The following is a 26,924-nucleotide window of genomic DNA, read 5'->3' on the forward strand; positions in this document are numbered from 1 at the left end:
AATGTAGACCCATAAATTGAGCACTGAGGGCAGCCCTTACTGGTGTCCAGTACTCCTCATTTTGAAAGAAGTAAAGGAAGCTGACAAGAACACGTGATCCTGTCGGCCTCCTGCTGTGTGGCTGCCGTCACAACTCAGCTTAAGCCAACTCCAGCTGCATGTTTTGCATAGCTGGAATTGTGTACCTTAAACAGATCTGCCTGATCTAATGTAGACCCAAGAAGGAAAATGTAGACCTAAAGAAGGAAAACATTCCAAAATTTTGGTCAGGGGATAGGAAAATATGCTGGTATTGCAAAAGAATTCACATGCTGTTGGAAGTAAAATGGAATAAACAAGGAGATGGCTAAGTTGAAAATTCTCACTATAGTGAATGGGAGAGGAATAGAAAAGTTTTCACACTCTATGAAAGATGAGGGGACACATTTATTTTGCCATTTATCTTCTTAGTATTTAGTGCAGTCCCTTGCTTCTACCATATAGTATGTGAACAAGCATTGTGGTATTCCTTTCATAAAAAAATTTGTTAGAAAGAAAAATGAATATATTGAACAGAGAAGAGTTCTTCATCTTGCAGACCACCAAAATGCAGTTTCTGTGAAGCTTAAAAATAGAATTTGGTCCAATTTCTCACCTATCTTCTCTGTCCCTTCCAGAATAGAGGCATTTGACAAGTATGGCAAAGTACCAGTAGCTATAGGAAAGGAAGGCTTTGTGTGCATTCACGCAAGCACCTGGAATATATGTAAAGTCTTCTAATTGGATTTCAGTGGTTTCAGACTGTTTCTGACTTACTGTTTTGAGAATCTAGTTCAATAATCCTTTGTAACCAGTTTCAGCACAATTTGTATTAAGCCTGTGTTTAAGTGCTTGAATAGTAAGTTTCAGACCTCTCCATTTTCCATAGCAGATGTGATTGATGGCCTCTAAGTGTTATGTCTTTCATCACAAACATGATTGATATCCCTGATTTGAATAACATATTCAGCCTACACACACTGTTTTTCTGCTTTAACGATTTGAGCTCTCTCCTCCATGCCCACTTTTTTGTCTGTTGCTGTTTTAGTAACTACATGTCTTCATCACTTCAGATACTCTCAAGCAATATTTTATCATCTATTTTTTAGAAGTCTGTCAGTATGATGAATTGAAAGTATTAAGTCTTAAATCACAAAAAGGGATTATTTTCTTCTACATTTTACTTGCTCTAGAAATGTCATTTTATATTCACGACGTGCAAGTTGGGGTAGGTGAAACAGAATCATATTTGACTGACCAGCAGAACAGCTTAGATAGAATTTGTAATCTCTGCTTACAAATATTTTAAAATGTACTATTGTAGTTATCCCAACAACAGAGCATAAAATGCAAAATAGGGCACTTTACTATTTCTCTCTTATTGCAATGTACTGATTTAGTGAAAAAAATGTAAGTTCAGTGTGTTTGTTTTTGTAAATTTGTGAAAATTTTGTATTTGTTAAAAGTATGAATGAAATCAGGACATACCTCATTAGCAACCTCTAACATTAGAGACACTCCCAATAACTCTTTTGATAAAATCTAATATATTACTACTTCAAATATTGAAATAAAAGGATTCTGTAGTAATTGTAACAATTTAAGTGATGAAATGGAAGAGTATATTCTTGTTTTATGAGAATCCTAAAAATCTAGAGAATATCAGATGCTTTTTTGTTTTCTTTATTTAGGTTGGTCTTCAGAATAATATTTACTTAATTGTCCCGATCTTAAAATATCTTTTTACTTAGCTCTTGGAAATGTTAGTTTCCATGTCTGATAAGCATTGTGTATTTAACAGTAATCAGTTCAGCTTTGTCTACACTGCAGGGTTTTTGCACAAGAAGCTTTTTGAGGAAGAGATCTTCCGCAAAAACTTGCGCAAAAGTGCATCCACACCTCAAAAGCACATCGCAAAAGCGATGTGCTTTTGCACATGAGAGTGTCCACACTGCATGGACACTCTTGTGCAAGAAAGCTCTGATAGCCATTAACAGAATGGCCATCAGAGCACTTGTGCTTTTTCTGATAGGCTCTTTTTGCACAACAAACCCCTGCGGAGCATCCACACATAACTTTTTACACAAGAGCTGTAGCACAAAAAGGAGTTATTTCTCGCGCACAAAAACCTTGTAGTGTAGATATAGCCTTCTGGTGTAAGGATCTTCTTTTAGAATTAAGTGATTTGTTTCAGTGTTTTTATATAGAATACAAGAATGCCATGATTAATGTTTATGGTAAAGACAAATTTGTAACCACACATATAATGCATTGAATTGTTCAATCACTGGATGCGTCCAATGATTGCATAATGTGAGTTAATGACAAGGAAGTGATGTTACAGCAACAAATGCTATTTAGAGCTAAAAACTTCCCATTGCAACTCTAGCCCTGCCTGCCTAGTACATATATATTAGAACCTTTCATACTGTATATGATCATAAAACACTGTACATTGTAGTAAAGGGCAAAATATTTTAAAATATGGATTAAAAACACTCTAGGGAGTGATTTTTAATAGGACATTCCTGCAGTGTTGGTGAAAATATGTTAAGGCATAGCATTGTGTAGATTCTAATAAATAATCTTTTTCCCAGAGTGTAACATTTATAAATAAATTAGATGATTTTGAAGCAGTAATATAATTATTCAGAGGAATGACTAATATATAGTAACCACTGACCACCACCTGTAAAAAAATTACTAGTTTTGCCTTAAAGATTGTTTGGGTATCTGAACTATTATTTAAACTTTCCTAAGCTTCCTAAATAGAATGCCAAGAACCTCTGCCAAATTATTTAGGTATCTAAGATAACATGCATGTTTGTAAGTGTGATCAAGAGTGATTATCTGTCTCAGAATGCACACATTCACAGGTGCTGGAACTAGGGATATGGGGGGGGGGGTGCTGCAGCACCCCCTAACTAGAAGTGGTTTCCAGTATATACAGGATTTACAGTTTAGTTCAGTGGCTCTCAGCAGTTCCACTGTAAAAATTGTCCCGCACCCCAAACACATTTCAGATTACAGGACATTAGACGATTTCTACGGCGTTGCTCAAGTCAGTAATGTCCCCATATGAATCGGTGTGTGTGAGTGCTTCAGCTCCCCCTCTTTCCCTAAAGGGCACCTGGGGTTGGGGGGCTTGAGTGGGGCTGGGAATGAGGGGTTCAGTATGCAAGCTGCCCTCAGGAAAGAGGACAACCCTAGCCCTCTCTCAGTGCAGCAGCTTCGGGTCAGGTGAGAAGCACCTGTCCACAGCCACTGCAGATACAGTGGACAGAGCTAAGGTAGGGGGACATGTCCCCATTATGAAAGACAGACAGACACACACACAATAAATCACTATGAGCAGAACCCTCCCTTTCCGTGGTATGAGAAATAATCACATTCCAGGCACATCCCACTGTCCTGGCACAACCAAACTCTTACTTCACTTTAAGTTATGATAAGAGTGTTGAAGCAAAAAATCACTCCTCTCTGTTTAGGCATCTAACAAACAGCTTTATTAATTAATAAAGCACAGCATGAGCCAAACGTGGTCCCAGCAAAGCCAGGCCCAGTAAAGCTGCTAATACAATCAATCCTAGTATCTTTATACCCTTAGCCAAACAGTCTGATGTCAGGGCATCCAATTACAGAAATCCTCAATTAAATTTGGAAAAACAAAGCCTTATCAACAAGATGGCGGACAGGTACGAGGGAGAAAAGCTAAAATGGTTTCTGATATACAGATGGCTTCTAGCTAAATATGAAAATGGTTTCTACAGCTTCTACAACTCCCCCCTTTTAGCCTTTTAAAGGCTAACCTTGAAACCATTTTATACCTCCATTTTCCATTTTCATGGGAAGCAAGACTGAAGGGAAAAACAACTGAGGAGAGTTGGAAGTATTTCAAAGGGACGTTGTTAAGGGCCCAAAAGCAAACAATTCCGCTGTGTAGGAAAGATAGAAAATATGGCAAAAGACCAGCTTGGCTTAACAAGGAGATCTTGCATGATCTCAAAATAAAAAAGGAGTCATATAAAAAATGGAAACTAGGACAACTAACAAAGGAGGAATATAGGCAAGCAACACGGGAATGCAGGGGCAAGATTAGAAAGGCAAAGGCACAAAATGAGATCAAACTAGCTACAGGCATAAAGGGAAACAAGAAGACCTTTTATAAATACATTAAAAGCAAGAGGAAGACCAAGGACAGGGTAGGCCCACTGCTTAGCGAGGAGGGAGAAGCAGTAACAGGGAACTTGGAAATGGCGGAGATGCTCAATGACTTCTTTGTTTCGGTCTTCACCGAGAAGTCTGGAGGTGTGCCTAACGTAGTGAATACAAGCAGAGAGAGGGTAAGTTTAGAAGATAGGATACACAAAGAACAAGTTAAAAATCACTTAGGAAAGTTAGATGTCAGCAAGTCACCAGGTCCTGATGAAATGCATCCCAGGATACTCAAGGAGCTGATAGAGGAGGTATCTGAGCCTTTAGCTATGATCTTTGAAAAATCATGGCAGACAGGGGAGATTCCAGAAGACTGGAAAAGGGCAAATATTGTGCCCATCTATAAAAAGGGGAATAAGAACAACCCAGGAAATTATAGACCGGTCAGTTTAACGTCTGTCCCAGGGAAGATAATGGAGCAGGTAATTAAGGAAATCGTATGCAAACACTTGGAAAGTAATAAAGTGATAGGGAATAGCCAGCATGGGTTTGTGAAGAACAAGTCATGCCAAACTAATCTGATAGCTTTCTTTGAAAAGATAACGAGCCTTGTGGATAAGGGAGAAGCGGTGGATGTCATATACCTAGACTTTAGTAAGGCATTTGATACGGTCTCGCATGATATTCTTATTGATAAACTAGGCAAATATAACTTAGATAGGGCCACGATAAGGTGGGTGCATAATTGGCTGGATAACCGTAGTCAGAGAGTTGTTGTTAACGGTTCTAAATCCTGCTGGAAAGGGATAACAAGTGGAGTTCCTCAAGGGTCTGTTTTGGGACCCGTACTATTCAATATCTTCATCAATGATGTAGATATTGGGATAGAGAGTACTCTTATTAAGTTTGCAGATGATACCAAACTGGGTGGGGTTGCAACTTCTTTGGAGGATAGGGACATAATTCAAAATGACCTTAGCAAGTTAGAGAAATGGTCAGAGGTAAACAGGATGAGGTTTAATAAGGAGAAATGCAGAGTGCTCCACTTAGGAAGGAACAATCAGTTCCATACATACAAGATGGGAAGCGACTGTCTAGGAAGGAGCATGGCGGAAAGGGATCTAGGGGTCATAGTGGACCACAAGTTGAATATGAGTCAACAGTGTGATGCTGTTGCAAAAAAAGCAAATATGATTCTAGGTTGTATCAACAGGTGTGTTGTAAGCAAAACTCGTGAAGTCATTCTGCCGCTCTATTCTGCACTAGTTAGGCCTCAGCTGGAGTACTGTGTCCAGTTCTGGGCGCCACATTTCAAGAAAGATGTGGAGAAATTGGAAAGGGTACAGAGAAGAGCGACAAGAATGATTAAAGGTTTAGAGAACATGACCTATGAAGCCAGGCTTCATGAACTGGGCTTGTTTAGTTTGGAAAAAAGAAGATTAAGGGGGGACATGATAGCGGTTTTCAAATATCTAAAAGGGTGTCACAAGGAGGAAGGCGAAAATTTGTTCCTCTTGGTTTCTGAGGACAGGACAAGGAGTAATGGGCTTAAAGTGCAGCAGGGGAGGTTTAGATTGGACATTAGGAAAAAATTCCTAACTGTCAGGGTGGTCAAATATTGGAATAAATTGCCAAGGGAGGTGGTGGAATCTCCCTCTCTGGAGATATTTAAGAACAGGTTAGATAGACATCTGTCAGGGATGGTGTAGACGGAGCTTGGTCCTGCCTTGAGGGCGGGGGGCTGGACTCGATGACCTCTCGAGGTCCCTTCCAGTCCTATTATTCTATGATTCTATGATTCTATGATTAAAGTATTTATGTACATTTCTTGTTCCTTTCTCTGCTCATCCTATTTTAACATCATGAGTTCCACATTCCCTTTGGTAAGGGTCTGCCTTGTGTTTTCCAGAATACAAGAAATAAAGCAATTGATTAACAAGAAACAGCAATAAGCACAAAAGAATATAGCCAGTACTAAAACTACTCTTTGCAAAATCCAAGTTCCCACATGTCCAAACCAGCCTCCCAACCAACCTCAGAGGGTCCAGCTTTTTTCTTGTCTTAGGCTTTCCACAGTTTTTTCAATCTCTGAGACATCTCCCTCTACTTCTTTGCTGGTGTCAGAAATATACACACAGCATTCTCTTCCCACTAAGGCACAAACCCTACCCTTACTAGCTAGGACATAGTCTAGGGCCATTCGGTTTTGGCTTTTTCTCACCCTGGCTCCTGAACCATTACATGTCCAGCAGTACTTTCCAATTGGGGTCAAGGCTAGGCGGATATACCCTGGGTTAGTAAACCCTTTATCCTGCCAAGTATCATTTGGCTTAGTTCACTAAACAGTGTGCCATTCATTTGGGTGTTGTTTAGTGGGACTGGAATCATTGGGATGCCTCCTTCTGAATGTACAGGACTGTGAGCACATATCCAGCAACCTGTGGAATTAAATTCTTGGGAAACTTGGTTCATTAAAAGCATAAACACATTTGAACTATATAGGTTATAACTGCTAGGTATTAAAAACAAGATTAAGCATAAGCTTAACATGAATTGTTTGTCCAGCCTCATACTGGCTGTTCTTCAGGACTTCATAGTTTGCTTTACCTATCGCTGGCAGGTTCTTCTGGGCCGCAGCTGGTACCTTAGCCTTGGTCTCTCAGGCTCGTCTGCTTCTGGGCCTGGATTGCCGGTACCAAGCCTGTGCTGATCCTCGTCTACTTCTGGACCTGGGTTTCTGGTACCAGGTCTGCGGTGATTCCCATCTGCTTTTGGACCTGGGTCTCTGGTACCAGGTCTGCGGTGCTCCTTGTTGGGGCCAACCTCTGTAGGGGCTGGAACCGGTTTGCAGTGGGAGGCGTGAATCCAGGCGGGCAATCCCTCGCACTTTACAGCAGTATGAGTGGTAAGAAGGACTTGGTAGGGATCCTTTCACCTGGGTTCCAGGGCAGTCTTTCGCTGGTGAACCTTTATGCAACCCCAGTTTCCTGGTTGTAGTTTAAGGCACGGCTCAGTCAGGGACTCCTGGAAGGCGTCCTTAACCTGTGAATGATAAGACTGTACACACCTCATAAGTTCCTGACAATACTTGACTATGCTTCTTTTAACAAGTGTGGCATCAGCCAGGTCAATTTCTGGGCTGCTTAACAGTCTCATAGGTCGGCCACATGCAATTTCACATGGACTGAGTCCAGTTTTCTGATTAGGAATGGCTCTCATGCTCATTAGGGCAATCGGGAGTGCTACTATCTATGTTAAGCCAGAGTTCTCACATATTTTAGCAAGTTTGTTCTTTAAAATCCTCTTTCATCTTTCTACTGCTTCTGTGCTCTCCAGGTGTCGTGCACAGTCTGGTAGAGCAGTACTTTTCCAGGTTTTTTTGAACAATTTGTCCAGTAAAGTGGGTACCTTTATCACTAGAGATCACAAGGTGTATTCCCCATAATGGGATGTAATGATTTAGAAGTTTCTTTGCCACTGTGATGGCATCAGCTTTCCTGTAGGAATAAGCTTTTACTCATCTCAAAAACAAGCAAATAATAACCAGCACATTATTGAAAAGATTGACATTTAAGCAATTCAATAAAGTCCATTTGTAAATTCAGAAATGGTCCCAAAGGCGGAGGTCTGGTTGCCGGAACTGTCTTTACAGGTTTACCCACGTTGTGGGCTTGGCAGACAGGGCAAGCCAGACAGTAATCTTTGGCTGCTTGGGAGAATTTGGGAGCAAACCAATTTTGTTTTAAGGATTGCTACCATCCCCCCCTTTGCCAACGTGCGACAATCCATGGAGCACGGGGGCAAGGTGAGGTAGCAAGACCACTGGGGCAACAATGTGGCCATCAGAGCTGCACCACAAGTGGTCTGGGTGCAAGGTGCATCCTGCCAGTCTCCACTCATGCTTTTCCGATTCTGGGGCTTGGTCTTGCAGGAGGGCCAGTTCTGAAAGAGACGGCAAAGGAGCTGGCGATGGTAGGAGAGAAGGGAAAAACAGCAGGTAGAGGAGCAGATTTCACTACATTCTAGACAGTACAAATGCATAGCCTGCTACTAAAACTCTACTAGAATTATAAAAGCAAAAAAGCCATCTGTGTAAAGCACGCAGTTAAGATTATTCAAGGGACTTAAATTATTCTTTCATTAAAACAACAATATTGTACACACAACAATGTTAGAAATACATATATCACAATTAAGACACACACAAGACAAATCTGGACAGAACACAGAACACAAACTTATTATGTCATGACACAGAACCATGATTTTTTTTCTTCAGTTAATTTTCAGATGATATTAGCGCTTCTTGATGATCTGAAAAACAAAGAAAACATTTCTACCCACATTGGGGTGGTGCATTATATTTTAGAACACTTTTTCTTTACAGATTTTTGCTACTTTTTGATCAGCCTGCTTTTACCCAATGGTATGCTTTTATTTGGAACACTTAGCTTCAGAGGGTTTGAGTAAATTACTTCATTGTTTAATTATTAAGTTAAAGGTGGCATGCCTCAGTTTCCCTCTTGTACCGCAGACCAGGCTTTTTTTACTGCTACAGAAACTCTCTTAGAACAAGGTGCTTGCTAGTTACTATTCCAGCAAGCAAAAAGGTTTTCCTTTCCTGAAAAGAATCACATGCAATGTTACAGACTTACTTATGGGGGACAGTGCTCCTCCCCTTCCAGAACAGACAGGCAGTTTGCAGACACACACAACCTTGGATCTGAAAGCAAGCCAAAAGTGCTATCAGCGCAGCCTTGAACAGAAACACTGAAGTTTCTGGTCTTGGATTTTTTTAAAAAATTAGGTTCCTTGGAAGACACATTTAACCCTTAGGGTGCAGGTTTTACAAATTTACAATGTATAGATTCTATTCTTTTATGTGGTTAACCAATTAAGTTTCAGTAGAATTCCTTATTTTCTCTTTAATAGATTTAACAAAGTGTCTGTAGCCAAATGTTTAACTTGACTGTTTCATTGCTAAGATGATTAAAAGAGGCTGCAAGAAACAAGGAGTCATTTCTTAAAGCAGTTTTTTTTCGCTCCCCCTTAGGATTTGGAGGAACACTTTCCTTAAACTGTTAAACTTATTTTAAACTTTGTGTTTTGCTTTGGATCGGGCAAGTTTGTTACAGGAGCCCGTGTTTTCAAAGGGAAGAGCTAATTCCTTTCAGTTATTTTTCACGTTTCCTCTCTACCTGTGTATGCGTTATAAAGAGGGATAGAGGGGTGATGTTGTGCCAAATTTTCCCCCCAAGCTTGGTTGATATGGGTGTGCCAACTGAGAAATCTCTTTTCTTTTTTTTCCCACTTCTTGTGCATTATTTTGGCACAGAGGTGCTGCAGCAACTTTTAAGTTACCTATCTTACTGCAGGGTGGATTTTTGCTTTTCTGAGCTTTACTTTCATCCCTCAGGGCTTTAATTTTTCCTCTTTTCCAATTTGTTAAATGCTTACAGGTCCTTGGACCATTATGCATGTACATGTAGTACACAGGGGTGCCTTTCGGCAGAGTGGGTGGTGTTTAGACTAACCCCCATTTAAACTAACTTTACACACTCCAAAGAAAGAGTCTAGAGTGTCAGACCTTAGCAGCTCATGAAATAAGGGGAGTCGTCACTCCCTCACATATCCGCTGAGTCTCGAGGTTCAGCTGACCCCCCCTCCTTGCGTTCAGAGCTCCCTAGTGGGAGCAGCTGGGATCAGCTCAAGTCTCAGACCTATGCAGCGGCATTCATTCTTCACTCATTACATTCATACTCATTTTTCTAAAAAATTTTTTTCTCCTTTTTCACATTTTTCCTACAGTTTCCACATTTAGATGCATCTTTCTTTATTGTCCAATTCTCATGGGTGTTTCTATTAAGTGGCGCTGCCCTAAGACATCCGGCACTTAATATCAGACTTCATTAGGATCCTATACCAGAAGGTTCTTATCATAAAGGCACTGGAATTCCTGTAGACTGACCTACCCCCATTTTCTGCACGCGCTTAAAAGATATTCTGTAAGACACCGAACTAAAGTCCGCCTGCTTACACTATTTCTTCTGCAAGTCACCGAATCAGAATCCGCCTGCTCGCTCTGTGAGTCACCGAATCAGAATCCGCCTGATTGCTCTGCGAGTCACTGAATCAGAATCCGCCTGCTCGCACTGATCCCCCCCCTTTTTGGTTGCGAGGCACTGGACTCAAAGTCCACCTGGCTCGCAGGGGTTTCCGGCATCTGTCCCAGCCCGGCATAACACCACGTCCTGGAGCCTGGAGACAGCCTGGCGGAACGGGGAAATACTATGGCCTGGGGTTAGCCTCAGAGGTCAGTACTACGTCCACAAGTAACAGAAAGAGACAACAAAGCTTCCCCACAGTTCCATGTGCCGAGAGAGTGTAATGGCACCACACCAGCTTTTAGCGTCCGAACACAGAGGGTCCAGCGCATGGCTGCCTCACTAGCGACATCGGTGTGCCCTTTTGGAACTGTGACACATAAGACAGGCCTAATAGACAAAGACAGACACAGACAAAAATGTTAGCCGCTCCACAAAATTGGATTCTGTAGCTCCCCTTACCTCAATGGCCGGCCATCACTCCAAATCCTAAGCCCTCACCAGAAGATTTCATAACAGGTATCTCCTTACCTTCTATTGAGCACTCTGAGAGGTTTGGAAGTGGAGTGCTGGTCCGTCCATATGGGCAAGTGGCACGTTAGGAATCTCGGTGGAACCTCCAAATTGTTGAAGCAAAAAATCACTCCTCTCTGTTTAGGCATCTAACAAACAGCTTTATTAATTAATAAAGCACAGCATTAGCCAAACGTGGTCCCAGCAAAGCCGGGCCCAGTAAAGCTGCTAATACAATCAATCCTAGTATCTTTATACCCTTAGCCAAACAGTCTGACGTCAGGGCATCCAATTACAGAAATCCTCAATTAAATTTGGAAAAACAAAGCCTTATCAACAAGATGGCAGACAGGTACGAGGGAGTACATCTCCTGTCCCAACCAGCCCAATTAACACATACCAATAGCCCATCCTGTAGGCCTCTTCTCACGGGGTAACAGAAAGTTCACTCTGGTCTATGTGCTTGAGAGAAAAGCTGAAATGGTTTCTGATATACAAGATGGCTTCTAGCTAAATATGAAAATGGTTTTTACGGCTTCTACAAGAGGAAGCTGCATAGCACATTTGGTGGTCTTAGCTCTTACCTCTTAGGAGGATTTTAGGAGAAGTTCTTGAACAAAGAAATGGACAAACTCACTTAGACACACAAACTCTCAAACAGACAAACTCTCTCAAATATATCGTAGATAATGAAATATGCTGGGCTGAATTTCTCTTCTATTTGGAATAGAAATGAGTATGTCTAAATAGGTAATGGCTTAATACAGACTGGCTGTGTCTAGACTGGCAAGTTTTTCCGCTGACTACACTGGCCGCTTGAATTTCCAGAAAAGCACTGACGATCTCATGTAAGATCGTCAGTGATTTTTCGGAAATACTATGCTGCTCCCGTTTGGGCAAAAGTCTTTTTCCAAAAGACTTTTGCGCAAAAGGGCCAGTGTAAACAGCACAGTAGTGTTTTCCGCAAAAAAGCCCCGATCGCGAAAATGGCGATCGGGGTTTTTTTGCGGAAAAGCGTCCGTAGCCAATCTAGACGTGGTTTTCCGAAAATGCTTTTAACGGAAAACTTTTCCGTTAAAAGCATTTTCGGAAAATCATGCCAGTGTAGACGTAGACACTGAGTTAACTAAAGTGGGTGTTCATGGCTCTGAGGTGGACAGTCTATCTCCTGGGCAGCCTTTGAAATGTAACAGCTGAGGATGAGGTGAGAAAAAAGGAGAGAAGGTTTGTCAACTGGATAGCAAAAAATTTATGCTTTTGACACCTGGCTTGAGAAGTAGGCTTGATATTTGTGGGTTTTGACAACTGGAAGAGAGGTGAGTCTTTTCAAAGTGAGAAAAGCCTGTCTCTTCTTTCCGTCCCATTTTGTGGACAAGATTGAAAATGGCTTGAAATTGTTAGGATGGGGTGAAAGCTTGAATGTAGCTACATCCACATCCTACTGCAATACAAAACCTTAGCTGTCAAGCTTCATGGTACAAGTGATGAATACTACTCATTGTGTTTGTTTATAGACTGTCCATAACTCATTGTCTCAAGAGGCTTTAACACATATGGTGCCAGAGCCACCCTTTGCAGCTCTGACTTAACGGTGGTGAAGAACATCTGAGGATACCCAGGATCTAATAGTTACATAAACAATAAACACTCCTTTTCAAACAGGGAAGCCAAGCAGTGTAAAAATGTAACTATCTGAGTCCTACTTTTTCTGACAGTGTCATGGGAACTGTTAGCCTTCTCCCAATTTCTAAGATTTCTCAAAAGTGACTAGTACTTGTGTGGCTGCCTCACTTTTATAGTATTCAACCTGAAAAGCTTAAAAATCGACTTGTTTTTCAGAGAGTGGATATTTAGCACTTTCTGAAACTCAGGCTTTGTCTAAACTGCTGAGTTTAACATGCTGCTGCAGTATCGCTTTAATACAACAGTATGGTCATCACATCAGTGCTGGGGGAAAGCTCTCCCAGCACTATCAGTACACCACCTTCACGAGCGGAATAGCGAACAGCGCTGGGAGCCTGTTTACACTGGCGCTTTGCAGCATTGCAACTTGTTGCACTTGGGGGTGGGGGGAGGGTTCACATCCCTAAGTTTGAAAGTTACTGTGCAGAAAAGTGGCAGTCTAGATAAGGCCTCAGATCTCTTGCTGATGCTATGTCACTCAAAAATTGAGACGTTCAAAAACATCATTGTCACAGGGTGACTGGGCCTTTAAAGGGAGCTGGAGGTCAGGGTGTGGGTGGTCCAGGACACCTGTAACTGATGTCCTATTGCCTAATTTGATTTAAAGGAAGGAACCTGGGCTTCATCTGGACTTTTTTGTGCTGCATTTTACCAACTCTCATTTCCAATATTTTCAGATATTTCAAAATCAGATGGGACCACTGAGACTATGTGGTTTGGTCATTTGTGAAAGACAGGCCATAGAACTTCCCTAAAATAATTCTTAGAGCAGATATTTTAGAAAAAAAAAACAATCTTGATTTTAAAACTGCTAGCAAGAGAGTTTATCACAGTCCTCGGTAAATTGTTCCAGGAGCTAATTACACTCATTATTAAAATTATGCCTTAGTTTCCATCTGAATTTATTTAGTTTCAGCTTTTGCCAATGGGATCATATTATACCTTTTTCTGTGAGACTAAATAGGCCATGATCAGATATGTTTTCCCATGTAAGTATTTCAAGCCTGTAATCGTCTCCCTTAACTCCTCTATCTCTCAATACAATTTTTAAAACGAGGCTCTGACCTTTCAGAAATGTAAAGGGATATTGTGAAGGCCAAAACCATTACATGGTTTAACAAGGGGTTAAAAAAGAATTAGGTTTTTGGAGGATAAGGTCATTCATAGGTTTATCAATGGTTATTAGCCAGAATAGTCAGGGATTCGCCTTTCTTGTAGGAATCCCTAGCCCCTGAATGCCAGAATCTCGGAGTGGACAACAGAGGATGAATCACTTGATAATCTGCTCATTCCTTCTGAAGCACGTAGGGCTGGCCACTTTTGTAATACTGGGTGTTCTTATGTTCTTAAAGAATATATCTGCAACTTCTAGCAGGAGATTTGCCATTTATTGCCATCTTCTTGAAATGAGGGTATGGAATAAGGGGCAGCTGGCAGCAGAGGTAGTGAGGGGAGGAGTGCATTGCCAGATCATAGAATCATAGAATACTAAAACTGGAAGGGACTTTGACAGGTTTATTCCTACACAATCAAGAAGATCTGAATGTGGAAGGGCAGGACACCCTCCATACTGTAACCCTCACAAATCTCAAAATCCCCAGAAGTAGAGTAAAAGTAGGATAGCGAACACTTACCCCAACAGTCTAAAGAGTGAAAAAGATAAGGAGCAATAACAATAATGGGCGGGGAGGAGAATACGAGAGAAGAGACTAATTGGTATGAGGTAACAATTAACCGCTTCCCCAGGGGGCAGCCTGCAGCCTGCCGTGGGCAGAAGGTTGCTCCAGCTCAGTGCCACTGGCAGCTGGGACTGGGAGCCAGACCCATGCAGCTGTTGGCTGGGAGCCAGCAGCAGCCCCAATCCCAGTGTGGGGCTGGGAGTGGGAGTTAAGATGCTGTTAAGACGCGGTTATTTCAAGAGAAAACCCTTCTCTTGAAAAAACCGGTAAACCTCATTGTATGAGGAATAAGGGTTATTTTGAGAGAAGAGTTTTCTCTCAAAATAACAGTGTCTTAACAGCATCTGTTATTTCGAAAGTGTTATTTTGAAATAGCGCTATAACGCAAATATGCAAATGAAGCACGGAATATTTAAATTCCGGCTTCATTTGCAATTTTGAATGTCTTCATTTGCATCACTCTCTCGAAAGAGGGTGCAAGTATAGTTATACCCATACAGAGTAAGGTGGATTTATATGGGATTTTGGTCCTATTGAGGCTGCGCACCTGGGTGCTGGGTCAAGTCCCTGTGACTGAGCTTTTCCAGAGCTGTGCTGATTAGGGATCATAGAATCATAGGACACTGGAACTGGAAGAGACCCCAAGAGGTCATCAAGTCCAGCCCCCTGCCCTCATGGAAGGACACAATAGCATCTAGACCATCCCTGATAGATGTCTATCAGGGATGTAAGTGAGTAGTCCACTACCCAATAAATCTAGGTTTATTTGATAGTCAAGTTGACTACTCAACTACTCACTCCTCCCTGCCTTGCTACCTGTCTCTCCCTGGGATTCTGCCTCTCTCAGGCTATGTCTGTATGCGTGGCTCCTACTACATTTAAACTGCAGAGCCACAGGGGGAGGGGGAGGGACAGGTAGCCTCTGGACCTGGTGCGAGCTGGGGCTGAGGAAGCCTTCTCTTATCGGCTAATTGAGCAGTCGATAAAGTTTTTATCAACTACACAATTAGTGGATTACTTGCCTTTTAACATTCTTAATGCTGATCTCAGTGTCTGATGCCCTGCTGTGGGCTTTGACTCTAACTGGGGGAGCCCACATGATGTGGCTCATTAGGGTGGGGTTGTAGGGCAACTCTTAAGGATAGGTATGTGGGCTCAGTGGTAATTCAGCATATCAAAAGGGATCTCTCTGACTGAATCCGTCACAGTCCTACCTTTGAAATGCCCTCAGTAATGAATTACATGCTGAATCACAATCTAGTTACAAAATAAATATTTTATCCATATCAGGTGTATCCCCAATGTCGAATTATAGAATGCAGTCAGATGCTGAGGTATGGAAAAAATAATCAGCCAAGGCCAGATTATAGGTATATACAAAGTGCTACTGCCAGACTTTCTGTATGATTGTTTATTGTAGCAGATAGTTTGCAATATAATCCAGTATGGGTGAATTGATTCTTCCAGGTTTAATTGCCATTATACTTTGCAGCTAATCTGCCATTACAATGATGACACTATGAAAAGTGTGCCACAAGAATGTTACTTTTCTTCTTGGCTACATCTAGACTGCAAGCCTCTTTCGAAAGAGGCTTTTTCAAAAGATACTTTCAAAAAAGCCTCTTTCGAAAAAGAGCATCTAGACTGCAAGCAGTACTTTCGAAAAAGCAAGCCGCTTTTTCGAAAGAGAGCACCCAGGAAGTCTGGATGCTCTCTTTCGAAAAAGCCCTGTTTGCATTCAAAAACGCCTTTTTTCGAAAGAGCACTTTTGAAAAAAGGTGTTCTTCCTTGTGAAATGAGGAGTACCGCCGTCGAAAGAAAAGCCATAGTCTTTCGATTTAATTTCGAAAGAACACGGCTGTAGTCTAGATGCAGGTGAAGTTTTTTCGAAAAAAGGCAACTTTTTTTCAAAAAAAACCACTGCAGTCTAGATACAGCCCTTGATCAAAACAGCATATTAGGCTCTGGGAAGGTTTATGTCTCCAGACTAAGGATCTAGCCTACAAATTGTAAAAAACAAATTATATAGTCTCCCTGAGACAGACAGTTTCAGCACAGTCAAGAACTTGCAGCTTGTGAGAGCAAGTTCCGAATAAGAAGGGGGTCGGGTGTCGTGGGGTTAGGCAAGTGGAAATGAGATTTGTGTCTATCACCACACCGAGAGGGAAGAATAATAGGAGGACATGACAAGAACTATCCACAAGAGGAAGGCGAGACAAAGCTGTTGGTGTTACTATAAGTCCAGAAGGGATCATGGCTTCCTCATGATCTCCTGCATCTTCAGTACTAAGGAGAAGTGGCAGAATCAGTCATGCCACACCTACCATAGGGAGAAAATGGAACCATTTAAGAAAACTGCTTGATTTGTAATAGTTATTTGAACATTATCCAAGTGCAGGTGAATATCAGAACTTTTGGCGAAATGCTTTTTCAAAGCTGCATAGCCATCATTCACAGAAAACTTTTTGCTTTGTGATATTTTGGTGCTCTAGGGAAGAAAATCAGATTTCAAAGGGATTTCATATGCTAGAGAGAGAGGTATCAGTGTCTTTCTGCACACAGAATCAAAAGATTTAGCTTGTCTGAGTGCTCATTCCTCTTGAGGCATGCTCATGGAGGGGAAAATAGAGAACATCAGCAGTTGAGCTCTGCAGACAGACAGCTTAAAACTATATTTCAATCAGACAGTACAGACTGGACACGTTTGGGTGTATTTGACATTGCTTCGAAGTGAAGAGTTCCCACTCAGCTAGATCATAGGCAGGGGAATAAAAGTATTGTGTGCTGCATGTGAAAGTCAAAATGACAGCTCATGTAAGGTTCTTTTCAGTTACAGTACTTCCTACCCTAATTTGAACCCTCCTGCATTCCAAAATACATAATAAAATACATAATTAAACTGAAAAAAGACCTCTGAGGGACTTTTCATATGAAAATAATTCTGACTATAGGTATGTTTTGTGCTGTTAATCTGCTCTGTTTTTCTTTGAGAAAGGTTTATTGTATCGTTGTTTTATCCTTCATATGTTTACTTCCAGAGGGAATTTTTACAGCTGAAGAGAAGTGTCTTATGTAAATCTTTTCTCTATATTATGTCTGGTCTTCATCTACTACAAGGAGTGATCAGTCCTATTCAGACTGGGTCATGGCATTGGTTGGGTTTTCACCCTAATAACCACTGGCATCTGTGAATATGAGATGTAAAAATGGTTCCAACCAGAATGAGACTCCTTGCACAGGTGTGAATGAACACGTGTTCTGGTTTGTTAGCATTTTATACATACTTTATAGGCATATAAATGATTGTACAAGATACAAGTCAGTGTTGAATCAGGTGCAATGTTTGTTATATAGGCTACTACAAAGAAAAAAAAAGAAGATATTTATAAATTCTCCTTCCATCCCACATTTGCACCTTGTAAAAAGGTGCGGAATATTTCTGCTCAGGAAGCACAATGACTGGGCAGGGTTAATAAGAGGGTGAGGATAAATTAGAACCATGGCAACAGAGAAGCTAGCTCTGTAACCTCTTTAAAGCAGTGAAATGACTGTACATCCTTGGAGTTCCCAGAAACAAATTTCACAGGGAGCCAAAATAACCTAGAACTCTCTTGGATAGAAGAGGCTGTGGCAGAAAAGTGAAGCTCAGAACTTTCTTCCATGAATACGTAGTTCACTTATTTATTTAAAATTTCCATCTTCTTCCAGCCCATATACTTGAGATTTGTAATCTCTTAAAATAACATTTTAAAGATGGTAGAGAATGATGCTGTTTCTTCTTGGAAGTAGATATCATTTGCGACTTTTTTTTTTTAACCTTGGCAATGAAGTAACCTAATAAAAAAACCCTAACTTTTATTTCTCCTTTAGGGGGATAGCTCCTATGTAAAGGATCGTTGGTGTGTGTTTGATGGATTCATGGTTTTTTGCCTTTGGGTGTCCTTGGTCTTACAGGTAATTATATAATTTTATCTTAAATATGAAGGGCTAATATTTCAAAAGTAGGCCCTGCAGTTATGCATGCAAAATACTTGCAGCAGCATGAAAAAGTAACTATGTTATTATTATAGAGTTGGGCATGTATCAGATTTAAAATTCAGTGTTTCTGCCCTTTCAGTCTGGTAATCACACAGCCATTGCAGTGCATCTGCATTAGAGGTTTCCTTTGGTATAATAGTTCTGATGTTTCTTTTGTATGAATTTAGACATGTTTTTAATTTTCAACTCATTCAGAAATGCATCGCATTTCCTGTTGGAAGGAATATCACAAACTTCAAATAAAACACACAGAAAATTAAAAAAAACAACAACCCCAAACCTTTCTATAACAATGTTAACTTATGCACATTTTACATAGGCTACGTCTAGCCTGGCAAGATTTAGCGCAGATACTCTAAACGCAAGAGTTTTTGCATTAGAGTATTTGAGTAAGAGAGCGTCTATACTGGCATGTGCCTTTGTGCAAAAGATTTGCTTTTGCGCAAAAGCATCCATGCCAGTGTAGACGCTCTCTTGCGCAAGAAAGCTCTGATGGCCATTTTAGCCATCGAGCTTTCTTGCGCAAGAAATTGATGTTACCTGTTGTCACGGGGGTAACCACCCCCCTCCCTCTTAACCCTGCAAGAGTGTGGGGTAGGGCGGGCCCGCGTTCTGTTCACGGAGGGGCCCTCCCCTACTCTCGGTCCGTTTACTCTAGGCCTATAGGGCGTAGTAGGGTTCCCACGCACCAGGAAGTCCCGGTGGGGCTCACACCCTCCTACTTATACTCTGGGGCCCTCTGCCTATAGACTGCTTCAGCGTCGGGGGGTCCCCTTTGGTCCTACGAGCCGGGGCACTGTCCCGACTCTGCACCCTACCAGAAACGGGGCATTGGGTACCTCCTCGGTCGGCGGGCTTCTGTGGAGCTCCGGGTGTCTTCTGCGGGCTTCTTCGCAGGCGTCCCTTGGCCGGTCCTTGTTCGTCGGAAGCTCCGTCGGTCTAGGCAGGGACACGCTTTTCTGGTTCCCCCCCAGTCCCTCTCTATGGGGGGGCCGAGGGACGATCGCCGCTGGCACGCCTGCCGTCCACAGCCCAGCCCCGTCTGGCGACGCTCCCCCTTCCGCGTCCTCCGCCTCCGTCTCCGCCCGGTGGGTGCGCCTCCTCCCCCCTAGGTGTGCCGTCGCCGCGCTTAAAAGCAGCCGCCGGCTTGCCGTGCATGCGCGGCAGCACAGCCGGCGTTCCTCCGGCTCCCTGCGAGCCGCGCGTGCGCGCGGACCCGGTGCGAGTGACGGGGTCAGCCCGTCACACCTGTCTACACTGGCCTCTTGTGCAAGAACACTTGCGCAAGAGGACTTATTCCTGAGCGGGAGTGTCAGAGTAATTGTGCAAGAAGCACTGATTTCATACAGTAGAACGTCAGTTTTCTTGCGCAAATACTCACAGCCAGTGTAGACAGGCGGCAAGATTTTGCGCAAAAGCACCTGCTTTTGTGCTAAATCTTGCCAATGTAGACACAGCCATAATGTTACAGTATAGGAGAAGTTCTGTCTTACAGATCCATACAGTTCATCATTCAGCACAGCGGGAGCTTTTCCTGAGTAAGAGCTGATCAAGGCATACAGGACCCAATCCATAACTAGGGAAGGAAACGTTCTGTCATGCTTGCTATTAAAAAGTCATATCTTATTTAAGTATGTGTCAGTTTGGATCCCATTTTAAGTATACATCCACAACTGACTAACTTCTAAAGAAACTACAGTTATTTTAAGATACATAATACATGGTTATGCACAATTAACACATCTGAAACATGCTTTCCATTTTCAGCTCTCTGAAATTGTCCCTATTAAAGAACTTCATGTGTGTACCCACACATACTATACATATACAAGACCCGTATTGCGCATGCGTGCGCCACCGGTAAACGGGGCAAGTGGCTGAAATCTACTCACCGGGGCGAGTAGATTCAGTGATTTGTCGAGCCCTGGTTATTTCAAAATAGCAGGAGTGAGGATGCTCCACTGCTGCTATTTTGAAATAGCTACTTCCCAGAGTCATTCAAAGCAATTACTCCTCAGTGCTTCCTGGGGCCCTAAATTGAGGTAGTGCGTCCACATTAACGGAGCCTGTCTTAGACTAATTTCGAGGCTTCCCTGTAGTTTTGACATGCTATTTCAAAATTATTATTTTGGGAGTTACTATTTTGTAATATGTTATGTTGAAATAATTTTCTAGTGAATACATGCTCTTAAGTAGCTGATCAGACTGATCTTTGAACCACAAGTTCTATTACAATGAGTGACAGGTGTTTCCAGGTATAGCAGGAGGCTGTTTACCATGACTAGAAGACAGTCTCCCCTTCCTCCTGCACCTCTTCTCCTCCTCAGCTTGTTGGCGGGCAAAATAAAAATGTAAGGAGCCATTGCGTTAGCCTTGTCTCCATTTTGAGTGATCCTGGGCTGTTGCTTGATCTAAGATTGCTTAGGAATTTCCAGTTACCACCTTTAGGGTTGACAGGTTCTTTGCCCCAGGATCAGGCCCAGCATTTGATTATTCTGTCGTTGGGAACCCTGATGTGCACAGATGCAACACTCAAATTATAGTAACTCCTGCTATTTGCAAATATAATTAATTAAGTAATTAATTAATTTAGCACAGTCAAAACCACCCCAATTTCATAAGATAAATAGGGAATGTACATCTTTATTTCCATACCATATACTCACACTTTTCCTTCTATAAAAATCTGAAGTGTTAGCCATCTTCCTCATCACCTTCACCTTCCTTGGCACCTCCCAAGGACTACATCTCCTTCTACCACACGTAGGCTGGAATGCCATTTTTATCATCTGTTATGCTGACATTGTTATGTTTGGTGCATATTTAGTTGCGAATGTTTCCTTTTCTCCTTATTTGCATTTCCTCACCTTACTAATGGTGAAGTGTCTTTTTCCAATAGGTTAGTATATCATTGATCTCAACTTATTATCATATTCATCAATTCATTACCACGGGCCTTTTGTGGTTGTCTATCACATTTATTATTTCTGTCCTACCCAGTTATTCGTCTGGTCTCAACCAGTTATTTCATGTGTTTCTAAGTCATGATGTACTTGCTATGTTTGAAGGTTTTTTGGAAGCACCTATACCATATAAAGTCACTCTGTCACCATCTTTCTAGGTGAAAGGTCCCAAACATATGTGAGCTAACTGTGCTATCTGGGTGAAAGGTCTGAGACAAAAATACTAACTTTTCCTTAGCTCAACATACAGGGCATGGCCTGGAAATCTCTTCTGTTACAGTCAAACTACTAATATAAACCTTCTGTAGTTTCTTATAATACACAGACAATCAAAACCATAAGGAAATAATAAATGTGCATATATATTTATAGGCAAGCAAGCAGGCTCACTGTATAGGCTACAGGGTGTCTCCCGATCGTCAACATCAATGTTGCACTTCAAGTTATCCATTAGTAAGTCTTTATAACGCTTCTATTGTCATTCTACTTCACAGTATCCTTCTTTCAGCTGAGAAAACAGGATGGCTACGTCTACACTGGCATGATTTTCCGAAAACGCTTTTAACGGAAAAGTTTTCCGTTAAAAGCATTTTCGGAAAAGCGTGTCTAGATTGGCAGGATGCTTTTCCACAAAAGCACTTCTTGCGGAAAAGCGTCCGTGGCCAATCTAGACGTGGTTTTCTGCAAAAAAAGCCCTGATCACCATTTTCGCGATCGGGGCTTTTTTGCGGAAAACAGTACTGTGCTGTCTACACTGGCCCTTTTGCGCAAAAGTCTTTCGGAAAAAGACTTTTGCCCAAACGGGAGCAGCATAGTATTTCCAAAAAAGCACTGACAATTTCACATGAGATCTTCAGTGCTTTTCCGGAAATTCAAGCGGCCAGTGTAGACAGCTGGCAAGTTTTTCCGCAAAAGCAGATGATTTTGCGGAAAAACTTGCCAGTCTAGACACAGCCGACCTGTTTTGGGAGGTGACAGTTTGGCATTCGAACAACATTACCAGTCCATCAAAGTTGCTGATGGATGATCATTGCCTGGATACTGGTGGTTTTTACCTCTTCCAGAACACTTATGTAAATGTTCTTGTCTTCCCATTTGATCTTCAAGATCTTGCAGAAGCAGCATTGGTGGTAGCTCTCAAGGACTTTTAAGTGATGTCTATAGGTTGTCCATGTTTCAGATCCATACAGTAGTGTTGGGAGAAAGACAGCTTGATAGACAAGAAGGTTGGTGTCTGTTAGAATGTCATTATCTTCAAAAATCCTGTGCCATAAATGAGCAAAGGCTTCACTGACATAGCTCAGACGATGTTGGATTTCTTCATCAATATCTGCCTTGGATGAAATATAACTTCACAGTAGAGAAAATGATCCACGTTCTCCAGTGCACCTCCATTGATTTTAATATATGGGGTGCATAGTACCTCATTTGGAGAGGGCTGATGGAGCCCTTTGGTCTTCTTGATGTTGAGGGTGACACCAAGACGTGTTAGCATCACAAACACATTCAAGATAGTTTGAAAATCTTTCTTAGAATGAGCAAAAACTGCATTGTCATCAGCATACTGAATTTCCACAATGGATGTGGTGCAAATCTTACTCTTAGCTTTCGGCTTGCTACACCTCAACAGCTCTCCATCCATTCTGTAGATGATTTCAACTCCAGCTGGGAACTTCCCATCAATTAGGTAAAAATTGATGGCAAACATGGTAGGAGCAATGACCCAGCCCTGTTTGACTCTTGTTTGTTGTTCGAAAAGTTCACTTTGGCAGCCAGTGTTGCTCAGACCTGTCACTTCCATGTTGTCATGAAGCAACTTTAGGACATTGATGTATTTATCAGGACATCCAATCTTCAAAAGTACAGTCCAAAGTCCATGTATTATGGGTGTCCATGAAATGTCAGAGTTCTTGCGCTTTCTCAGACCACCTTTTGTTCCTGAGTTCTCTGGTTTTACGTTGCACTTTTGCCCTCACCTTACCATGGGCTTCTCTCCTTGTATTGAAATTTATATCATTCTGCCAAGCATGAAATACCATTCTCTTCTCATTGAGCTGCTCAGTTTCAACATCGTTCTCATCAAACCAGTCCTAATGCTGTCTGATTTGTTAGCCAATGGTTTCTTCACAGGCATTGATGATTACTACTTTCAGCTGGCTTCAATATTCCTCAGTTTCTTCTGGAAACTCTCACGGAAGCTTTTCTTGTAAGATTGCTTGGAAGTGATCACACTTAATGGGGTCCTTCAGATCTTGAACCTTAATTTTGCGCCTGATCTGCTTCTTTTGCAAGCTCCATTTGGGGGTGATCTTAATTTTCATTGTGGATCAAATGAGGTGATGATCAGTCCAGCAGTCATCAGCACTTGTCATTGCTCTTGTGAAAAGTATGTCACTGCAATCTCAAACACGATCTATGACATAGCTGAGAAGATGCCAGTGCTTTGAACGCAGGGTGTTTCCAAGATGTTTTGAATTTGTCCTTTTGTCGAAAAAGAGTGTTTGTGATAAGTTCTTGTTCAGCACACTTGGTCAGGAGCAGGGTTCCATTTGAGTTGCTTTTGCCAACTGCTTCTTTTGTGATTATTCCTTTCCACAGGCCTGAGGATCATCCAGCACGTGCACTGAGATTCCCCAGAAGAATGATCTTATGTTTAGGGGTCTCTGATAAAATGGTCTCCAGCTGAGAGTAGAAATCTTCCTTGACATCCTCATTGGCGTCCATTGTTGACGCATAGGCTGCTCATTGAGGCCAACTGGTAGCTCAGAGAGGCACCTTACGAGCCTGTCCTTTATAGCAAAGCCGATTCCATACAATTGATATTCAGCTAAAGATTTTCCCTTCCAGAAATAGGTGTATCCTCCTTTTTCCTCCCTCACCTGTCCGAAACTAGAAGAGATGATGAAGGACAAGGCAGCAATATCAACATTAAACAGATTCAGTTCATGAGCAATGATAGCTGTACGTCGCTCTGGTTAGTTATTGCCTGAGTTGTCCAGCAGGATATGTACATTCCAGGTTCCAAAGTTGAAAAGTTTCTTACATTTTCACCACCGGGATGGTGATCCTGCTGGATGCGGCTATCCAGCCATGAGGAAAAGAGGCAAGACTTTTTTTAGGGCACTTTTTCTAGTGCCCTCTATGGATTAATGTAGTGACAATATGATATTCTGTGATATTAGCTATCCCTTTCCTTTTAGTTCCTTACATTGTTAGCTTTCTGCACTGCTGCTGCACACTGAATTTTCACAGAACTATCCACGATGACTCCAACATCTTTTTCTTGAGTGGTACCATCTAATTTAGACCCCATCATTATGCTTTCCAGTGTGCAATACTTTGCATTTGTCAACATTGCATTTCATCTGTGACCCATTCATTCAGTATAGTGAGATCCCTTTGTAACCTTTTGTGATCAGCTTTGGACTAACTATCTTGAATAATTTTGTATCATCTTCAAACATTGATACTTCACTGTTTATCCCTTTTTCCATATAATTTATGACTGTGTTGAAGATCACAGGTCCCAGTACAGATCCTTGGAAGACTGCTCTATTTACTCCTCTCCCTTCTGAAAACTCACCTTTATTCTTACCCTTTGTTTCCTGCCTTTTTAAGAATTATTGATCCACGAGAGATCCTTCCCTTTTATCCCACAAGTGCTTACATAGCTTACGAGCCTTTGGTGAGGCTTTCTAAATGTCCAGGTACACTGTATCCGCTGGATAACCCTTATCCACAAGTTGGTAGACACTCCTGGAAGAATTCTAATAGATTGTTGATTCATAGTTTCCTTCAATGCTTCCGCAACAAATAACTCATTTAATTGTCTGGTAATTCCGTAGTTTCAAGCAATTTATCAGGTAGTGAAGATAGGCTTATTGGCCTCTTATTATTAGGATTGCCTTAGGAACCTTTCTAAAAAATTGATTTCACATTAGCTATTTTCCAACGATCTGTTGCAGAGGCTCATTTAAATAACAGGTCACATACCAAAATTTCATATTTAATTTTTTTCAGAATTGTTGGCTGAATACCATCCTATTACTTATGATTTATTAATGTTTAATTTATTAGTTTGTTCCCTCTCTAATGACATTTCAGTCCTGGATAGTTCCTCAGATTTGTCATCTGAAGAGACTAGTACAGGTGTGGGAATTTCCCATCATCCTCTGCAGTGAGAACCAATGCAAAGAATTTATTTAGCTTCTCTGAAATGGTCTTGTCTTCCCTTTCAGTAAGGAAATAGTCATTTAAAATGTGTTTGTATTGGCATCATGATGTTTTCTGCATATGCCACTCAGGTTATAGTCACCTGTGATTACGTTATTTTCCTGCACAATGGAGATAATTTTGTAAAGAAGTGATTATCCTGGTTCCTATTGTGGTTTGATGGTCTGTAGCAATTACCACCTAATACCCCATCTTGTATTTTATCTATTTGAACATTGATCCTTTGGCATTCATAATTATTTTTGTCTGTTATCAGTGACTTGGAAACAGCTAATGGCATTTTTTGTCATCTAGTGTAATTATCCTTCACTTTTTGTTCTTTAGTACTTAGGTTACAACAAACTACTTTTAACATTGCAATTGTGTGAATCATCCCTCTAGATTTCAGTAACATGAACTAGATTAAATTTATGGTAATAAATGAGCAAACACATTATTTTTGTCTGTTACCTATACAGCTAACATTAGTGAGCTGACAATTCAAGTATTCTTCTCTTCATGTTCTCTGGTTCCTTGATTAAGTTTATAAAAATCTTGATTTTGTGCTACATAAACACTCCTCTTTTTTTTAACCTTCCACTTTTGATGTTAGCTTATCTCCTGATTACTCTAGCTGGCTTGTCCCTAAGGAAATTGGTCCCTCCTCTACTGAGGTATATTAAGTGATCTTCGCTTTCACTTCCAGAAACTTCTGCTTCTGCTATCCCACAATGTAGTGTGATTAGCTAGCTATGTGTGTGTGTGTTTTTGTAACAGTGAGAATCTGTTCATGGCCTTTGCTTCTCTTTCAGATGTTAATTTCCTGAATTGGAAAAAAAAATCATTCTTAGCAAAGAATGTGGTAGAAAGGAGGGGAAAAGCAACAACAGAGAGAGATTAATTCCTCTTCAAGACTTCTTGTATAGATAGCTGGAAGTTTTTTGAATTGTTTGAGTTAGAAATATTAGGAACATGGGTGGAATATATTTTTATTTCTCATTAAAATAATGGAAAATGACAGAGGATTTTCTTTAAAAAAAAGTTTAAAAAGGAAAATTTCCATCCAATAGGTATATTGAAAGTGAAAAATGTTATGATGAAAATAGTTTTGCTGCCATCTTAAAAGTGAATCCACAAATACAAACACAGTTACAAGTGTACTGATGTGGTCTGTGCAGGAGTTGCAGAAATCCTCCTCCTCTTTTGATCTTAGGTATTTGAAATCGCTGAGATAGTTGATCAAATGTCACCCTGGGGCATGCTACGGATTCCAAGGCCTCTTATTATGATTCGAGCATTTCGGATATATTTTCGCTTTGAACTTCCAAGAACAAGGATAACAAATATTTTAAAGTAAGTGAATATTTTTTCTGTAATCATAAATGAAAACTAAAATGTTCTTTAACATGATTGTATAAGCACCCCGAAGGAGAAGTAAAGACTAAATGTAAATTTTGATTGCAAAATTTAAAACTGGACAAAAAATTGTCAGACCTATAAATATTTGAAAAATAACAATGGCCAGTGTGAGAGACCAAAAAAAGTTTAATATTTTCTAT

The 26,924-nt window shown here is 41.1% G+C and overlaps 1 protein-coding gene across 1 annotated transcript in view; it reads left to right on the plus strand.

Annotated features, from left to right (window-relative positions):
- The window catches only part of NALCN (sodium leak channel, non-selective), a 362,634-nt gene that overhangs the window by 44,688 nt on the left and 291,022 nt on the right, over window positions 1–26,924 (plus strand). The window contains exons 4-5 of the mRNA XM_075918747.1: window positions 18,023–18,106; window positions 26,579–26,718. Of these exons, the coding sequence (XP_075774862.1) occupies window positions 18,023–18,106; window positions 26,579–26,718 (224 nt within the window). The remainder of the gene's footprint in view (window positions 1–18,022; window positions 18,107–26,578; window positions 26,719–26,924) is intronic.

Source organism: Pelodiscus sinensis, chromosome 1, assembly GCF_049634645.1.
Source record: "Pelodiscus sinensis isolate JC-2024 chromosome 1, ASM4963464v1, whole genome shotgun sequence".
NCBI lineage: Eukaryota > Metazoa > Chordata > Testudines > Trionychidae > Pelodiscus > Pelodiscus sinensis.